The sequence below is a fragment of the Mytilus trossulus genome, chromosome 2 (genome assembly GCF_036588685.1).
Source record: "Mytilus trossulus isolate FHL-02 chromosome 2, PNRI_Mtr1.1.1.hap1, whole genome shotgun sequence".
Lineage (NCBI taxonomy): Eukaryota > Metazoa > Mollusca > Bivalvia > Mytilida > Mytilidae > Mytilus > Mytilus trossulus.
Window position 1 is genome coordinate 32,330,854 of NC_086374.1, and position 19,871 is coordinate 32,350,724.

A 19,871-nucleotide genomic window follows, 5' to 3' on the forward strand; every position below is an offset into this window, starting at 1 on the left:
TGATGTGTATAAGAGTCGCATAAAATTAAGATGTAGCATAAAGATTCGCAGCTAGATTCTGAAATAAGTAAGGTTGATAATAAAGAATGATAAATATGAAAATCAGTAAAAGAACAAGCCAGTTCAAATCACGTGTGTATGAACATTAATGAAAAAAATACCATTTTTGCAGTTATTGGTAGATAACGTCACAATACAATCCTTTTTTTAAATTTAATGGAATAAAAAACTTACTTGTGGCTGAATAAGGTAAAATATATTGGGTCATTCGGCTTGTCGGATGGTGTCGCTTTACAGTCTGGTACTATCAGCTTAAGTGCGGGATGGCCTTCTGTATCTTCCAGTTTCAATGCAACATTCAACCATTGACCTAATATCAATTCCACTGGTTGATTTAAAGAAGTGATAAACGAATCATTGTACAATGTCATTATTATACTAAAATTTCCAGGTGCTTTCTTCTTTATGCTCTCTGGAAGGGGAGTAAATCCTTTGTTTATTTCAAGCTCACGTGGGAAAATGCAACAAACTTCGACTTTGTAGGTGTTTACACGCACAATCTCTACTCCAGAAACGTCCTGAACCAGTGTGTAGTCATATTTTATAGTGTTGAGGTAAATAATATGAGTTGCATTACTAGTATGCTATAGAAATAAAAATTTCACATTTAAAATAAGAGCATATTTCCGTATGACATCCAGTAAATATTGTCTATAATTTGTTTGTTTCGCTGATAGAATAAATGAGTATATCCTTAAAGTTTATATGTATGAATATATAAAACAGAAGATGTGGTATGATTGCCAATGGTCAACTGTCCACAAGAGACCAAAATGACACAGAAGTTAACAAAGATAGGTTACATGTGCCTGTTGCAAGTCAGAAGGCTGTAGTTTGTCGGTTGTTTATGTGTAATATATTTGTTTTTCGTTAATTTTTTTAAAAACATAAACTAGGTCGTTAGTTTTCTCGTTTGAATTGTTTCACAATTTCATTATCGGGCCTTTTATAGCTGACTATGCGGTATGGGTTTCACTCATTTGTGAAGGCCGTACGGTGATCTAAAGTTGATAATGACACATCTTTTTTGTTAAAGATTATAATAGAATGTGCACACTTCAACGTATGTGCAATTTGCCAGTGAAGTTTTAGGAATATAAGTAAAATAATGTAGGAGGAGTTCCCCCTTCCGCTCATCTGACACATATTTTCTTACTATACGCTTGGTTTTGAATTTCGTACAAACCAGCCGAACATGATAAAATTCGACAAACAGTACATTTACAGCCATAACTTCCATAAGGTATCATTATGGAGGTTTTTTTTGTAGATTGTTTATGGTAGATGTTATATCCTTTCTGTCATTTTACTATTGTTTTGAAGATGGTCGAATAAAACGAAATGTGTCAAAAATCGTCATTTCAGGTAAATAACAACTATAATAAGTAATAATCTGATATTTTTTTGTGACGATGACATTAAAATAACACTTTCCAAATAGGCAGATTTTGAAATTCTGTACATTCAATCCTTATTAGGTTCTCTATAATACAATGGCTTATAAGATATTGAGTGAATGAATCATTATTGCAAAAACATGGACCTGCTGTGAAAAACTTATAACAACATATATTATAAAAACAATATAATATAAAACATGAATAGACAGCAGAGAACAATATATAATACAATGACATGGCATTTAAACTTATGAGACTTTATAGGTTCGAATGTTCCATGCAGCTTTTACATTATTACATAATTTAATCGTAAGAGACTTACTAGAAGCATGCAGTATACTTCATAGTTTGCAATCATGAGACCAAGAACAATAATACTTTTGTAAAATTGAGTTTGTACAGATCTATAAGCTGGACAAACAAGAACAAAATGGTATTCGTCTTCAATAACAGCCAACATATAGAGACATTTAAAATAAGTAAAGTAAAAACATCAATTTTTGGTAACTTTAAAAAAAAAAAAAGCTTCATTAAAAAGTAATGTTTTATAGGATTTATAGTATAAAATTTCAAATTTGCATAACATTTTTCAAAGTATTATCTGTTACAAATCAAACAAAATTTTGATAGACACTTGTTCATAGTTATATTAGTTACAAATCAAAGAAACACAAAAACTAATCAAGAAGTATACAACAATAAAAGTAAACTATAAAAAAAACAGAACTGAGAAGAACAAATAAAAAAACAAACAATTGCCAATTGCAAATGGAATGACAGTGCACATGACCGTCAGTAATTAAAAATTGTCTAAGAATCAGGTCACATATTTAATAGATAATATATTCAAAAGGATGCACCAAATTAGAGATTACAGATCTATACATGATTTGAACACTTTTTAATATACCTTCAAGCTAACTTGATAATTATACTTACATTTATTGTTCCACATCCGTTAAAAGCTATGGTAAATGTTATGATATTAGTAGAAGTTTGTTTTGCCTTATTGCACGGTCCGTTATAAGGATGATAAATGGTCAAATGCCTCTCGTCCAAATTTGGATCTTGTATCCGACTAAATTGAATATTGAAATTTCCACCTGCACAATTCAAATCGGGAATCGGTGCTGATAAGAAAATGAAAAATAAATGTGAGTGTTATTTACACATAAAGACCATAGGCAAATGAAAGTACATGTTTAACAGTAGTTGAAAATGTTTGGGTGCAGTACTCATACATGACTAGTTAGTCTCGAATTACAAGTATATGCTTAATAGTAGATGAAGTTATCAGATGTTTGGGTGCAGTACCCATACACTACTTATTAGCTTTAAAAACTTACAGTATGTTCAAATCGGAGGTTCTAAATTTGTTTGAAAAGACTAAAAATCAGAAGGACAATCAAACTTTCAAACTATCAAATTTGCATACTCGCAATATAATTTCAAAAATATAATACATCGGATAAAATGTCGGAATCGTTTGTACAAGATATGAGTTTCATGAATAGCCTACCCAGTTTTAGAAGCCAAAGTCATAAAGTTTGAAAGAATAAACACGAAATGGACCTTAAAAATTCAGATAAAATGCTATCTGGCCAAAATTTCGTCATGGAAGGATAATAAATGAGCGAGAAAAATTTCAAATAAGGTTTATCGAAATAAGATTTTTTATTCATATCGTAATGAGAAAGTCGAAATATATTTTTTACAAATATGATCTTATTCACCTAGAAGTTAACAATGTACTGTCTTTGTCGAAATATATTTTTTACGGATAAGATCTTATTAACCAAGAATTTAATACTATACTGTCTTATAGAAATTTGATTTTAAACTGGTACGGCTTCTTAACCTCATGGAATCTGTAACTTTTGCCTTTATAAAGAAAAACAGCACTAACTCAAAACGCACATTATTAGTAGTTTATTATTAAAGTTTATTGTACATTTATTGTAAGACCATTAAAATGTGACAATAGAAATAGTTTTTAATATTGGAGAAATAACACAAATACCCAAGTCCTAGCAAATATTTGATTTGTCGCTCGTTTATCTGTCATTAAGTAAAATTGCAAATTTTTTTCAAATTTTGAAGTTCTTTTTTATAACAGTTTCGCAAACAACTCAACAAAACTTACTCAATATCTGGGTGTGATATTTGATTTCAAATATGAAGAATATATGTCCGAAATTTTGGATAATTAAGGACTGTGTATGTAGTATTTATTTACATGTATTATAATTTTCCTTTGCAAACATTTTAAATCTCGTGCATATAATGGTATAGACTAAGATACATGCCCAAATACATTAACACTCGTTTTATATGCATTACAAGATAGAGACATGAAGTTGTTGTCCAAGCAATTCTAGTCATTTATTATCTATTCTTATACATTTGCACAACTCTTTTTATTCACACGGTTTGTTGCTCTTCTTGAGATGGTTATGAATATATTTCCCTTTGATTTGGAAGAATAATAGTCAGAAATAAAATAAAGAATGGAAACGGGTAATGTGTCAAAGAAACAACCAGACTAAAGAACAAAACACAGAAAACGAACATCAATGTGTTTTTCAACACAGCAAGAGAGGCTTTTTTGGATCCTCAATGCTCTTCAACTTTGTACTTGTTTGAATTTTTAAATATTTTGATATGAGCGTCACTGATGAGTCTTATGTAGACGAAACGCGCGTCTGGCGTACTAAATTATAATCCTGGTACCTTCGATAACTATTAACTTCTGAATATGATTTAGTTTACCTTAACAACGTGTCTTAAAGTTTTTTTTAATATTTTATTTTATATGTACAGTATATCCATAAATACTGGTATGATTTAATTGTATAGTTTCTTTTGTTACATATTCTGACATCGGATGCGGACTTCTCTCAAACTGAGTTTTACTGTGCGTATTGTTGTGTGTTTGATTATTCTTCATTAGCTAGAGGTATACGGGAATGATCTCAATCAGAAACCACGTTTGACCCCGCCGCATTTTTGCGCCTGTCCCAAGTCTTCTTACATACAACTATGATGATTTAGTTCTTTATTCTACTCTACTACTAAATTGTCACATGTCTCATTGATTTTGGAATGTTGAAACGAATGTTTCAAGTCAACGACCCTTACTTCGTTATGCTGACCTGATACAAAAACTGAAGGGGGGAGGGGGTGTTCCTTTATTCAAACGTCACACATGAACTTCAGTGTGTACTATCGAGTCATAGAGACAATAACTCTTACCGGTTAGTCGTGTATTTATAAGTGGTACACAAGTAACGCTGGCAAACTCCTGTTGTACGGCGTCACAGTTGTGATTACCATCAGATTGTGTGCAATTGGTTATGTTAGTTTCTGTACCGATACATTCTACATCATCGAGATGATAAGTTGTGCTAACTTGATCTTTGGCATGATCAATATCTATAGGTGCACCTGCTTGAGCATTGTTTGGACTGCAAAGAAGGAAAAACAATTGTTATTTTCACAATCATTTTTCTTAAAATGTCCTATACCAAGTCAGATATATGTTAGTTAATTCGTTTCTGTGTATGCTGGCGTTTGTTTTTGTTGCACTTTAATGCTCCTGATGTTCTCTTTTTTCCTCGTTTTAAGTTTGTAACTCGAATTTGGTTTGTTTGATTACTTTTTAACACCGGTATACCTCTGTTGCCTCTATGTACATACTTTACATTTGTTTGTTCTTCTTTAAGGTCGATCATCTGATCTGTTTGTCTCCTTTGTAACAGATTATTGGGTTTGCGTACATTACTGCAAAGGCTCCATGGTAAATCTAATAATTAAGTCAATGCATAAAACATATGTAAGTGGTGTTCATAGTGTCATGTTTTTCTTATGAACTTACTCGTAGCATAACATTCGACATACAACTTGAGCATCTTGTTTCCCCCAGAGGTCGTCGCATACCGATCCCCATACACCGTTTCTCCGTACCTCTACATATCCGACACCGATTAAATTTGCTGGCCCGACTAGACGTATATCAAGGTTGTCAGGTGTACCTAAATTGATAAAACAATTATACCATTATTTTCACAAGTAATCAATACTATCTGCCTGCTTAGATATTTATTTTTTCTTTAAAGGGATCATTTCAAACCCTCAATGAGGGGGTTTAAAAGAAAATAAAAGAATACAAATTGAACATATTGAACTGGTTATGGAAAATGAAGTAAAGCAGTCTTTGTAAATCTAATATCATAATTTAAGACAACCGCCTTCAATCGAAGCGATTGTTTCGTTTGAAATTTCCCTTACTAATGTACATGTAAATACAAATGAAATTGTTTGCAGAAATAGATGTATAATCTAGATTGTATAATTATACAAACAAGATAAATGATGCGCTTGAATACAATTCAAACGTACAGTTGGAAGGTTGTACAGTTATGGGTACGCTAGTTGTTCCATTACATATCACACCAATGTCATCGCTGTGTACACAATTTGTCTGATTATCATATGAACACTCTAAAATATCTTGTTCAGTCCCATTACAATTAACATTATCTAGCAATATAGTTCCAGTCCCTGCTCCAAACCGCCCATCAGTTACAGCCACACCACCATTACTAACAAGAAAAATAAGCATTGCAAAAGTTAGAATCACAAAAATACTGAACTCAGAGGAAAATCAAATCGGAATGTCCTTTATCACATGGCAAATTTAATGACAAAACACACCAAAAACGGATGGACAACAACTGTCATATTCCCGGACTTGGTACAGGCAATTTCAAATGTAGAAAATGGTGAATTAAACCTGGTTTTGTAGAGCTAAACTGCTCAATATGTACGACAGTCTCATAAAATTCTGTTACATTTACAATGATACGTGAACTAAACAGACATAATATATAAATTAGTCAAATCATGGGTACAGCAGTCATCATCGAGTTACAATTTTAAAAGAAACAATTTTGCGTGTCTGACTTCAGAAAATTTATACGTCACACATTTTTTTGTCGTTCAATGTTTATACACAAACTGTAAAATTTTAAATGGGCAATGTAATCATACAGGGTTAAAAAATCAAAAGTATCTAAGAATTATTTTCAGAAATAGATCGAGATTAAAAATATTCCATAAGTTTTATAGAATTTATAAGAACCCACAAATGGTTCATTTAACTAAGTCATTAAATAATTTTGACGTTTGTGGTTCTACTAGAATTGAAATTTATATGTATGCTTCACAAGGAGCTTGGACTTGTTGAAGACAATGCAACAAGCAACTGATGGAAATAATGGAATTTTAAAAATAAAAAAAAAGTTTTATAGAATGTAGAAGAATCCACAAATGGTTTATTCAACTAAGTCATTAAATAATTTTGACGTTTGTGGTTCTACGTATTTTCTTTTTTATAATATAACAATAACATACTGACAGGATATTTTAAAGTACAGAGTCACGTTTAAAGAACCAACGAAACACATAAAGTCGCATATAAAAAACACACCAGAAAAAATGAAATATTATACAAACACATTGACGGGATGTTTAAGTACCGAGCCACGTTAAATAAATATCGCAGAAAACAATCCGTAATAACAGTAAAAATTATATTAATATTCAACAGAATAAAAATATTTTGTTTGAAATTTGTTATGTTTCGAATATTGGTTTAACAGAAATTATGACAATTGTATCAATAGCTTGAAAATATATGTCTTAGTTTGTTTAAACAAATCGGATACAGAAAATGCAAGCTAACACAAAGTTAATGTTTTATATTAGTGCCAATGTCTATGATATGTTCTGAATAGATAGTATAGATTCTAAGTGTGCAGATATAATTCCTTACACCATCAATTAGTTTATACACGTAGACGTTTAATGACAAAATTTAAATAAGTAATTATGATTATCTAATTTCTACCTAATTTTAAAGGATATTGTACACTGATTAACTCTTATTGTACTTATTTTTATGGTATGTTTTCTGTCATTGATTTAAATGTTAATAATTATTGTGTTCACATCTGGAAATCCCTGTCTGTATCAACTTAGTCTAATATTTTTCTTTACTTTTATCAAATATGACATTGAAATTATTATCAACACAAATTCTTCTCTGAGAATATTTAACTTTACATATGCGTCCTGAAAACCTTATTTGATAATGTTTTTACAATCTTGAAATCTTTTCCTAACAACCCTTCTGAACTTATCGCGGTATATTTTAGTAATTGCTTGACCTTTTACAAAATGATATGCAAAAGCAAATTGTGTCTTTTGTTCAATGAAATTCTGTCCATTACCGTCAGTATGATAAGCTTTAGATGCGTAGGACTTTTCATCTTGTTAATAATGTGTGTTTCTATTTCAAAGTAAAGTTCTTCAGTTATATTCCGGAATATCTCGTCCGGCACACGTTTCTGTCTATCAAAAGTACATTTAGCTTTGACCTTGATCCTAGACTAAAAGATTTAAAAATGAAAGGCACATAATCTTTCTGTCTAATCTTTAAAGTCAAATTGAACAAAAAAGTTGAAAATGATTAAGTACTTGAATGATTTAGTTTTACTATAAAACTATGTACATATATATTTTACATTCAATGAAATCCTTTCTTTATCCAAATCTTTAAAAGTGAAATGCTTTCGAATTATTTCGTTTCATACTCAAAATACTTCCCTTGAATAGAAGTGCTACCTACAGAGCGCAAGTGCGAAAGCCTCATACTAAAAAAGTATGTAAACAAGCATGCAAAGAATACATTATCGATCGATTATGACAGAAAAACTTTAATTAAACAAATTTTAAAACAAAATTGATTAACAGTATGAAAAAAACACAAATAAACATATCTCGTTTATCTCTCTGATTTTATAATTGCTTGACATGAAAACCACCAGAAAACTGATTTCGTATGACTTGCATAGTAGAAACGTGTTGGTTTCTTAATATGTCAATATCAAAGCAATGTAGGAGAGACTTTGCTCTAACAACTCGCACTAGTGGCATCCATTTAACGTATTCATTACAAATACCTAATTCAGCCAAACAGAAACTACCAAGGAAAAAGTACTGTCACCAAAGGGAACACAAACATCGCGAACTATTTAATTGTAAGAAAATAATTCTGGAAATGAATATGTTCTGAATAATTATATAAAGGTGCATTTGTAGAACTCAATGATTATATTTATAATTTGGAAATTTTAAACACTAAGCCACTTACGTAAAATTTAGTTGTCTGCAAACAACTGAAGCCGAAAGATCAGTGAAGTTATTTTTGCATACAGTCCCTTTGATGTTGTTCCATGTGACTTCAACTCGACCTTGTGACGACGTCGCTCCGTTACCGGCTAAAGTTAATGTGGTTTGACCTAAAAGATATAAAGTCGATAATTTTTAGATTTGTCATAGAGACTACTCTATTGAAAGCAATATTTGTATTTAAAATGGACAAACTAGTTCAGAGTATGTACAAACGTAATGTTTTTTAAACAGATTTATTTGATTTAAAGATTTATTTAAATGTCTTTTTATTGTTACAAAAATCCATAAGGACATCCCCTCTAAATTATTAGTTTGTTTCACATTTGCTTAGTTTCGAGTGGTTAAAATCATGGTATTATTACTTCAGCTAAATCAGAATGATCTACTACGAACTTAATAAAAAATTAGAAAAATCGAGGGTGGCAAAATGATGTTCTTTATAGTTTCATTAAAATAAATTCATGTTAATTTAGAGCATAAGACATGTAAGACTTGGTACAATTTTTATAGTTTTAATTTTAAAAACGACACTCATCACTATATTTGTCATTGGTGTCAATTAACACTATATTTAAGAATTGACTGCTTCTTTTTGTACCTTTTTTGTGGTGTAAAAGCGGTAAAAATGTGCGCACGGTCAACGCTTTTACAACCCTATGAAGTTACAAAAAGAAGCAGTCAATACTTATAATTATTTTGTTTTGGCTAGGATCATGAAAACACGATTTTTTTCATTTTCTATATTCTTTACATAACAATAACAAAGACAAGCTGACGTTTGAACATACATTTGTGTTCTAGAATTTCTAGAATGTACAACAAAGATAGTATCGTTTTGTAAAATATTGATGGCCCTGAAAAGGACCGTTACTTTATTAAAGATATCATCAGCTGCTGCCACTATTCATGTCTAATGCCTTATTTCCTCGTCTCTCGGTGGGTTCCAGTGTAACGTAAATGCTGCAATTTTGTTTATTTACGTCTGTGACGTCATTTTCATGGGAGATAACTCAAGTACAAATCAACAAACTCGAAAGGTTATTCGCCGGCGAATAATAGGGTTATTCACCGCTGGTTGAAATTTTTAGGGTTATTCATCCTTCCTTGTAATAAACGAAAAACAACTGAATTATCCTATGTCACGTGATAACATTTTACCCAATAGAATTGTTTAAAATATATGAAAGGTATAATAATATACAAGTTACTATAGTAACGATACCTAAAGGTGTAGAGCAGCTAATCGTCCTAAAGCCCCCTTCTCCGCCCCAAAACATTCGAAAAAAATGGAAGCTCTTAAACTAACATCTCACAAAATGTTGATAAGCCCTAAGAAATGCAATAAAATCCCCATTTAAGTCCTTTGCACAACAGAACTGATTGAGAAGACATTTGTCTTTCAGTACTGGCTATATATTTTTCTGCAAAAAATGTTACCAAGTTTGAAGTTGGTACCTCACTTGTACAATAACATGTCATTCATTTAAGAATTTAATGTTTTTTTTGGTAAATTAATATGGATGTAAAAGATAACGATAAATATCGGGGCTACTCGAATGTTCCCAAGTTAGTTCCTCAAAAGATAACCAAACACAATTCAGAGCAAGAATGTCATAAAAAAAGGTCATAAAGCAAAACAAACGATGACTTTATTACATTTACATAAGACATGATGGATAAATCAAAACTTTGTTAAGTCGTGCAAAATATTGTAAAGCTGTTGAAGAGGATAATGCGAAAGATATCAAAGCGACATTCAAACACAGAACGGTTATTTTTAAAATGGGTATGTTATACATAGCACTGTTGATGACTTTTGTGGTAGAAAAATCATCTTTCAACTACTTAAAAAATGTTAAGTTTTTTAAAAGTCACGCTGAAACTATTGCATAAGTCAAGTTCTGAATGAAATTGCGGAAATAGCGTCCAGGTCTTGATCATATATAATTTATAATCTGTGAACATTCTTTTCTTGTAGCATATGTTTAGACAATGCATCCTTAGTCATGTGTTGTCTTGTTGTTAGCAACAAAGTTTCAGTAAAATAAAATCTACAAAATAGTCAATATGACAGAAATCGTCATAATGACCTTGAATGTTTTTTTTCTTTTTTTTTGCGTTTGAAGCAGATAATAAAAACGAGAAAGATAAAGATAAACAGTGAATATGAAAACTGTCACTGAAACAGATTTATAATTGGTTGCAATAAAGCTGATCATTAATCTGAAAAAGGTATCCCGTACCAAGTGAACTATGCAAGCACTAAGGGCCTCTAGTTTTCACAAATTATTACAACTGTAACTTACCTTTAACAAGGAAAACTGATCCACATGTAAACAAAAGTTGGAATAGCATTTCAATATGTCGTGTTCAGGTTTTTGTCTTATTCAGGGAAAAAAGTGGACACATGAATTAGTATCATGTCTATGACTACTTTATTGTTCATCAAATACAACATGATATGTTAACCTTGTATTTGCGCTGTTCCGAAATATATACCGTTACCATCACAAAAGGGCGGAGAAAAAAGAAAAAAAAAGCACCAAATAAAAATCATGTGACTTTGCAAGAAGAGACAATACAATTACTAGTAATACAAACGGCCCTTTTGTATGTTTATTGCAATCTAGCTGTTGATTTGTTTTGGAATTATTTGGTTGGAAGAATTTTAAATATAAAAAGGCCCAAGTTGCAAGGGATAAATGAACCTGTTACACTAAGAATGTGCAAACGGCAGGTATCCGTTTCAAAATTTCGGTATTTAATTCAGAGAAACTGATAAACCAGAACAGTCTTGTCTTTTTGTTCAAGATCTTTATTATTCTATAGATTTTTAAAAACTCTGCGCAAGGTTTAATATACTTTTATCAAGATAAAGGTACTATTGAGATGATAAAGCCGTTAAAAAAACAGTTTAATTTGTTAATTGATGCAATACTAGCATGATCGCGTTTATATCTCGGGTAATATTTTTCAAGGTCAGAATCCACAGCTTAAGTAAATAAATACGGGGAAAATAGTTATCAAAGGTAAACAATTTATAATTTTGTACGCCAGACACGCGTTTCATCTATATAAGACTCATCAGTGACGTTCAGATCAAAATAGTTATAAAGCCAAATAAGTACACAGTTGCAGAGCATAAAGGACACAAAATTCCAAAATGTTGTGCTAAATACGGCTTAGGTTATCTTACTCTTCAACAGTAATCTAATTTTGTTTTTGAAATCTTCGAAATTTTCCGTAGTTGAAAATGAATGTATATCAAAACAGAATTATCTACATCAATAAATGCTCAAAACTGCCAAATAATTAATACAATCTAATTCTGTGAAAATCAATAAATGCTTCAAAATTCCTTGAAACAAACATGACTACTATATATTTCAAGTAGTTGATCACAAGGTCTTAATGTATATGTTCCGGACCATATGAGTATTTGGACCATACGCGTATGGTCATGACCATATGCGTATACTCATATGGTCCGACCGTACGCGTGTGGTCGGACCATTTGAGTATAATACTCGTTTGGTTATTAACCATATGAGTATTTGGACCATATTGTATATATATTTATTTCAAATTACATTATAAACGTTTTAATAATACAAAAACTTTATCTAAAAAAACAGTGATCGTTTAAAACATGACAAATTTTTTAATTTTATAATAAAAAAAAACTTAGTAAAAATTTAATATTGATGCCATAGTTAGTTTTCATCGCTAGTTACATTCCTGCATTTAGGTTTGGATGACATTCACTTCCACACGGTATCATAGCTTTTTGCATTTGCAAGAAATTTGTGCACGATCTTTTTCATTTACACATTTTGTTTGCGAGTGAAAAACAAGCCTTTTTTGCAGCTGCATTCAGTGATACCGAGGTCTTTGGCAATTCTGGTGTCTACGGTGTTTTTAAGAAGCTCTAGATCTCAAATATCGTAAAATGACTGCAATACACCATCTTCACAACACAACTTAAATAAATTAATAGTATGCTACTTTCCAGTGACTTCTTATGTAACAGTTCATTAAGAAGTTTTTGGAATTTAATTTGTTACTCGACATATTGCCATTACTCGTAATAACAAATCGGTAATGACCATCGGTATAAAATGTGTTTACTTTAAATTTGACAATTAAGTAAAATTAAGTAACTATGTGAAACTTCTTATTATTATTAAGCTTATCTTTTTAATATAATATAATGATAAAATTACCTATCTGATAGCGTATTTTGAATGAACGGTCATACCATATGAAGAGTTTAGAAGTATGAAAAGTAAACTGTAACAGAGTGTTAATTACCCCGACCATATGAGTATATACCCATATGGTCATGACCATACGCGTATGGTCCAAATACTCATATGGTCCGGAACATATACACTTCTTAAAAACTCCAATTTTTCTCGGTGTGTAGTATTTTGTTCTAAAAATGCTTTCAACTTATTTGAATTTCTACCTATTTCTTCAAATTGTAATGCATTCATTCCTTCGAATTCGTAAAGCGATATCAGCTTTTTAGCTCACCTGACCTGATATGTCAATTGAGCTTTTCTCATCACTTGGCGTCCGTCGTCTGTTGTCGTCCGTCGTCTGTAAACTTTTACAAAAAACTTCTCCTCTAAAAACTACAGGGCCAAATTTAAATAATGATATTTAACCTTATAATAAATTTTTACCCATTTTTCGTAAATCTTTGTAATCCTTTACAAAAATCTTCTTCTCAGAAACTACAAATTGAACCATACTTGGCCATAATCATCATTGGGGTATCTAGATTAAAAATTGTGTCCGGTGACCCGGCCAACCAACCAAGATGACTGCCATGGCTAAAATAGAACAGAGGGGTAAAATGCAGTTTTTGGCTTAAAACTAAAAAAACAAAGTATTAAGAGCAAATCTGACAGGGGTCAAATTGTTTATCCGGTTAAGATCTATCTTCCCTGAAATGTTCAGATGAATCGGACAACCTGCTGTTAGGTTGCTGCCCCTGAATTGATTTTAAGGAAAATTTGCGGGTTTTGGTCATTATCTTGAATATTATTATAGATAGAGATAAACTATAAACAGCAAAAAATTTCAGCAAAGAAAGATTTACAAATAAGTCACAGGTCCAAAATGGTCAGTTGACCCGTTTAGGAGTTATTGCTCTTTATAGTCAATTTTTAACCATTTTTCGTAAATCTTAGTAATTTTTACAAAAATTTTCTCCTCAGAAACTACTTGGCCAAATCAAACAAAAATTGACCACAATCAACATTGGGGTATCTAGATTGAAAACTGTGTCCGGTGTCCCGGCCAACCAACCAAGATGGCCGCCATGGCTAAAAATAGAACAGAGGGGTAAAATGCAGTTTTTGGCTTATAACTCAAAAACCAAAGCATTTAGAGCAAATCTGTCAGGGGTGAATTGGTTTATCCGGTCAATATCTATCTGCTTCAATATTTTCACATGAATTGTACAACTAGTTATTAGGTTGCTGCCCCTGAAATGGTAATTCTAAGGAAATTTTGCCGTTTTTGGTTATTATCTTAAATATTATTATAGATAGAGATAAACTGTAAACAGCAATAATTTACAGCAAAGTAAGACCTAAAAATAAATCAACATGACCACAATATTTAATTGACCCTCTAAGGAGTTATTGTCTTTATAGTCAATGTTTAACAATTTTCATATAATATGTAAATTTTTGCTGACATTTTCCACTGCAAAAAACTGGGCCTATCATTAAAGATAGAGATAATTGTAGGCAGTAAGAATGTTCAGTAAAGTAAGATCTACAAACATGTCACCATCACCAAAACACCATTTTGTCATGAATCCATCTGTGTCCTTAGTTGAATATTCACATAGACCAAGGGGAGCGATACAGATATATTCAGTGGTGGATCCAGAAATTTTCAGTATCTAAGCTCATATAAACAACCAATTTTTCTTCAGAAAAGGGGGGGAGCGGCCCCCCTGAGACCCACTAAATCCGCCTCTGATGTTTATAATTATTGAATAAACATTTATATAACATTAGGGTACACTTTTTGTGTTTAAGCATATGTTTAAAAACAGAATCATTAAAACATTAATAAAAAAAAGAAGGAAATAGTAAAATGAGCACAAATAAAGTCCTTTTGGTTTCTTGTTCTTCCTTTTCATTTATTTAGAAAGTACCAATGTTTGATACATTATTTTACGTTCAAATATGATATGAATTAAAAAAAGGTCACTTTACAGTCTTTACCAACAGACAGATGTTATGCCCTCTACGGAGGTAAATGTTCATTCTGAAGAGAAATTGACATATTCGGAAGAGGATGATGATTGATAGATGAAAAGCCTGAACAAAATAATGGAATCCTGTTCTTTCTGAACTGAGTTGCAGACGTAACATGTTGACTTTAACGACATTCCCCCTCCATTATGAAGGCTTTCACAATAATCCCTTTCTGTAACCCCCTGTTGAGAAAGTCCAATTAGTCGAAAATGCACGCTCAACAATACGAAATGGAGATATGCAAACGGCTTCGTTACTGCTGAATAATGAGAAGTTTACAATTGATAAGTCTGAATCTTTTACATATATTCTACTTTGTAGTCGTTCAAGAAGAGAGATCAAGATGAAGCAGACTAGCTTGTGTCGGTGGTGTCCGTAATCTCAAGTTTAATTGGTTAACATAAATCTAGTTCATCTTCTTTGTACTCCATGCGATACGTATTTACGAACTTATTTCCGGCCAAACGTTTGAAAAAAGAGTCACTATCATAACATAACAGTTTAAAAGGTAAGCTTAGCTCCGACTTTTTATTCTTCTCTTTTTCAAAGTGGATAATCATTATCTACGAGTTGATATTAACAATGAAAATAAATAAAGGGATTTAACTGAATATACCCTCCGAGAAACATTTTTACAGAAAAGTTTTCAATATACAGCTTTTTTCTTGTTTACGTTTATCAAGTATTTGATGTAAACATTCAATACTTTATAGTATTTATGATTTTTTAACGGTATTTCAACTATGACAAATTTTATGAAAAGCAGTGCATTCAGCCAGATAAACCGGAGTTTTAAATTTATCTATTCTATTTAGATAAGATTTTCAGGTGAACGGTTTTACAGTTTTATCAAAGTGGGGGAAAAAGAAATTTGATTTAAAAACTAATTGTTTAAAAAACATAACCTTCGTCTGAGCTATTATATTACATGTTATTATGTTATATGTGTAATAGTTAAAGCTTGAAAATTACAACTGACGTCGTTTTATAACAAAGGCGGAATTTAGTATTTTTTAAGGTCATCCATTCTCAACCAATTAAAATATAATCATGAATGATTGAAATTTTGAAAGCTAACGATGTATAAGAATAGGAAAAGTTGAAGAACTATTTGACAAAAAAGGTCAAAATCAAGACTGTTTCCCTTGGCCTGGGCTTTAATTTCACGATCTAAGATAAATGTCCAAAACCTTTGTACTATTCATGATCAAGAAGTTATTCTACAAAACTGTGTATTTGGAATATTTAAGGGGAGAAAGCTAACTTAAATGTCACAACAGCACTTTAATTTTATTATTTCGTTTTGTGTCAACTTACACATAATGTGCTTAATTTTTTCAAGTTTATGTTATGTTGTGATAATATGCAGTGTCCTTATTCATTGACTATGAGCTTTATATTTTGCTTACAGCCCAATAAACTCATACAGATTATGAGTTATACAGAATCAAAACTCTGAAAAATGAAATAACTCTCATAACATCAAACAGTTGTGCTTATATTCCAATTGACCATAACAGAGCGAGTTTGAACTAACAATAACTATTAGATGTGATTTGCAAAAAAAAATAATCATTTAGTGGTCCACAATAAAGAGCAAGTAAGAAATGTGGAAAATCCACCCCCTTAGAAAAAAACCCATTGTTCTATTAAATACGGCAGCGGAAGAAATACAAAGCTAAAACGTTGTTCAAAGACGGTTTATTTGTCATTCATTAAAAAGCAACCACATCCGGACTGCTCACTGCTACTTCCGGCGTTAAGTCATACCGTTTTCTATTTAAAAAAAATGTATGGTTTCTTTATCTTTTGCCTACACAAAAGGAAATGTTTTGCTGCTCCTAGTTCAGAAAATAAATCTTTATGATTCAAATATATGCTTCATTCACACTGATTCCAAATATTAATTAGAGGCTCTAAAGAGCCTGTGTCGCTCACCTTGGTTTATGTGAATTAAACAAAGGAAGCAGACAGTTCATGACAAAATTGTGTTAAGGTGATTGTGATGTGTTTGTACATCTTACTTTACTGAACATTCTTGATGCTTACAATTATCTCTATCTATAATGAACTTGTCCGTGTAGTTTCAGTGGAAAATGTTAGTAAAAATTTAAAAATTTTATCAAAATTGTTAAAAATTGATTATAAAGGACAATTACTTCTTAGGGGGTCAATTGACCATTTTGGTATTCTGACTTATTTTTTAGTCTTAAATTACTGTACATTATTGCTGTTTACAGGTTATCTCTATCTATAATAATATTCAAGATGAGAACCAAACACAGCAAAATTTCCTTAAAATTACCAATTAAGGAGCAGCAACCTAACAACGAGTTGTCTGATTCATCTAAAAATTTCAGGGCAGATAGATCTTGACCAGATAAACAATTTCACGCCTTGTCAGATTTGTTCTAAATGCTTTGGTTTTTGAGTTATAAGCCAAGGAGAAGATTTTTGTCAAAGTTAACTAAGGTTTACGAAAAATGGTTAAAAAATGACTATAAAGGGCAATAACTCCTATAGGGGTCAACTGACCATTTTGATCCTGTTGACTTATTTGTAAATCTTACTTAGCTGAACATTTTTGCTGTTTACAGTTTATCTCTATCCATAGAAATATTCAAGATAATATCCAAAAACAGCAAAATTTCCTTAAAATTACCAATTCAGGGGCAGCAACCCAACAACGGGTTGTCCCATTCATCTTAAAATTACAGGGCAGATAGATCTTGACTAGATAAAAAATTTTACCTATTGTCAGATTTGCTCTAAATGCTTTGGTTTTTGAGTAATAACCAAAAACTGCATTTAACCTTCATGTTCTATTTTAAGCCGTGGCGGCCATCTTAGTTGGTTGGCCGGTAAAAATACACAATTTTTAAACTAGATACATCAATGATGATTGTGGCCAAGTTTGGATTAATTTGGCTTGGTAGTTTCAGAGGAGAAGATTTTTGTAAAAGATCATGGAGATTTACGAAAAAAAGGTTAAAAATTGACTATAAAGGGCAATAACTCCTAAAGGAGTCAACTGACCATTTTTGGTCATGTTAACTTATTTGTAAATCTTACTTTGCTGAACATTATTGCTGTTTACAGTTTATCTCCATCTATAATAATATTCAAGATAATAACCAAAAACAGTAAAATTTCCTTAAAATTACCAATTTAGGGGCAGCAACCCAACAATGGGTTGTCTGATTCATCTAAAAATTTCAAGGTAGATAGATCTTGAATTGATAAACCAATTTTACCCCATGTCAGATTTGCTCTAAATGCTTTAATTTTGAGTTATAAGCCAAAAACTGCATTTTACCCCTATGTTCTACTTTTAGCCATGGCGGCCATGTTTTTTGATCAAATGGGACTTAAAACACAAACTTATTCTAGATACCCTAGGAATCAATCAGATGAAGTTTGGTTTGATTTGGTTCAGTAGTTTGAGAGGAGACGATTTTTTGTAAAAGTTAACGAGGACGACGACGACGGACGACGGACGACGGACGCAAAGTGATGGGAAAAGCTCACTTGGCCCTTCGGGCCCGGTGAGCTAAAAATGTATTGTTTCTATGTCTTTTTTTTTTATAAATAAAGGCAACAGTAGTATACCGCTGTTCGAAATTCATAAATCGATTGATAAAAAAACAAATCCCGGTTACAAACTGAGAGAAACGCATCAGATATCAGAGGAAAACTACGACAGAAACACAACATTGAAATGTAACACATTCAGAAACGAACTATAATATAACAATGGCCACTTTGACTGACTGACAGGACATTTAAAGAAAAAAATGGTTGGTTAAACCTGGTTGTATAGTATGCCAAACCTCCTGCTTGAATGGCAATGTTGAATATTTCATTAAAATGACAACATTAAATGACAGGATTACAATACAAATAAATTGGAATAATTTGATACTCCTAGTTCTCAGGATGTCTATTCCGGTCATATATAATAGGGTTTCGGATGCTGATTCAAAACGAGGTACTGTTTCAAGGTACATTCTACCTAGAAATAAGTTCAAAAATGTTGTCGTGGTTGCTATTTATAATTCAAAGAACAACAACTAAGTTCTAAGTTTGTATTGTAGGTAAAATGACATTGTTGATGTATCGTTAATTAGAAGTGTGACAGTGAGAATTGCTCACACATAAAACTTGGTCCAATTAAAGAAAATTTCCTATATAATTGTTCGTGTTTAGTCAAGTCTCAGACTAGTAATAGGATTTCAGGATTTTCAAAACGTCAAAATATTTGGCAAACACCCAGATATAACCTTTTTAGAACGAATAAGCTGTAACATTGCTTACATTTAATATTCATAAGTATGTCAAGCTGTTCACCTAGAAATCTGATCTGACAACATTACTTAAATTTAAACGTCCTGATTATCTAGTTGATTGCTCTGGTTTTTAGAAATCCGTGCCTTCGTCAGAATACTATATTTTAAAAAATCTTTAGTACTAAGTCTTAGATATTTTTCATATTTTAACCAATTGATCAGTGTATGAAAGTAAACAAGAAAAGTGCATAGAAAACTTTACTCTAAAAGTGTTTTGTTTAAATAATCGTGAAATAAATCACATAAAACAGCTTACTTCGATTGTATTTTTTGGTTCTTAATAATTTGATTATGTATTGACACGAATGAAAGAACTATCTGAAACTGTTTCATTCAATACGAACTTTAACTGTTATATTTTCACAACAACACTGACCTATTGAAAATAAAATTGACAATTATACGAAATTTAGACGAAAAAAATGATAAATTCGTGCACAGAAGACTTAGTTTATGATGTTTGTGTGCATTGGTTAAAAAATTGGAAGAAAATTATTTTTCACCGGTCACTCGTTTCTTATGACTTTAAG

The 19,871-nt window shown here is 31.4% G+C and overlaps 1 protein-coding gene across 1 annotated transcript in view; it reads right to left on the minus strand.

Moving 5' to 3' along the window:
* Nucleotides 1–19,871, minus strand: part of LOC134705717 (uncharacterized) — a 39,414-nt gene that overhangs the window by 2,271 nt on the left and 17,272 nt on the right. Inside the window, exons 10-15 of the mRNA XM_063564438.1 lie at nt 8,674–8,821; nt 5,859–6,061; nt 5,335–5,491; nt 4,713–4,924; nt 2,400–2,590; nt 235–644 (exon numbers count right to left, since the gene is read on the minus strand). Of these exons, the coding sequence (XP_063420508.1) occupies nt 235–644; nt 2,400–2,590; nt 4,713–4,924; nt 5,335–5,491; nt 5,859–6,061; nt 8,674–8,821 (1,321 nt within the window). The remainder of the gene's footprint in view (nt 1–234; nt 645–2,399; nt 2,591–4,712; nt 4,925–5,334; nt 5,492–5,858; nt 6,062–8,673; nt 8,822–19,871) is intronic.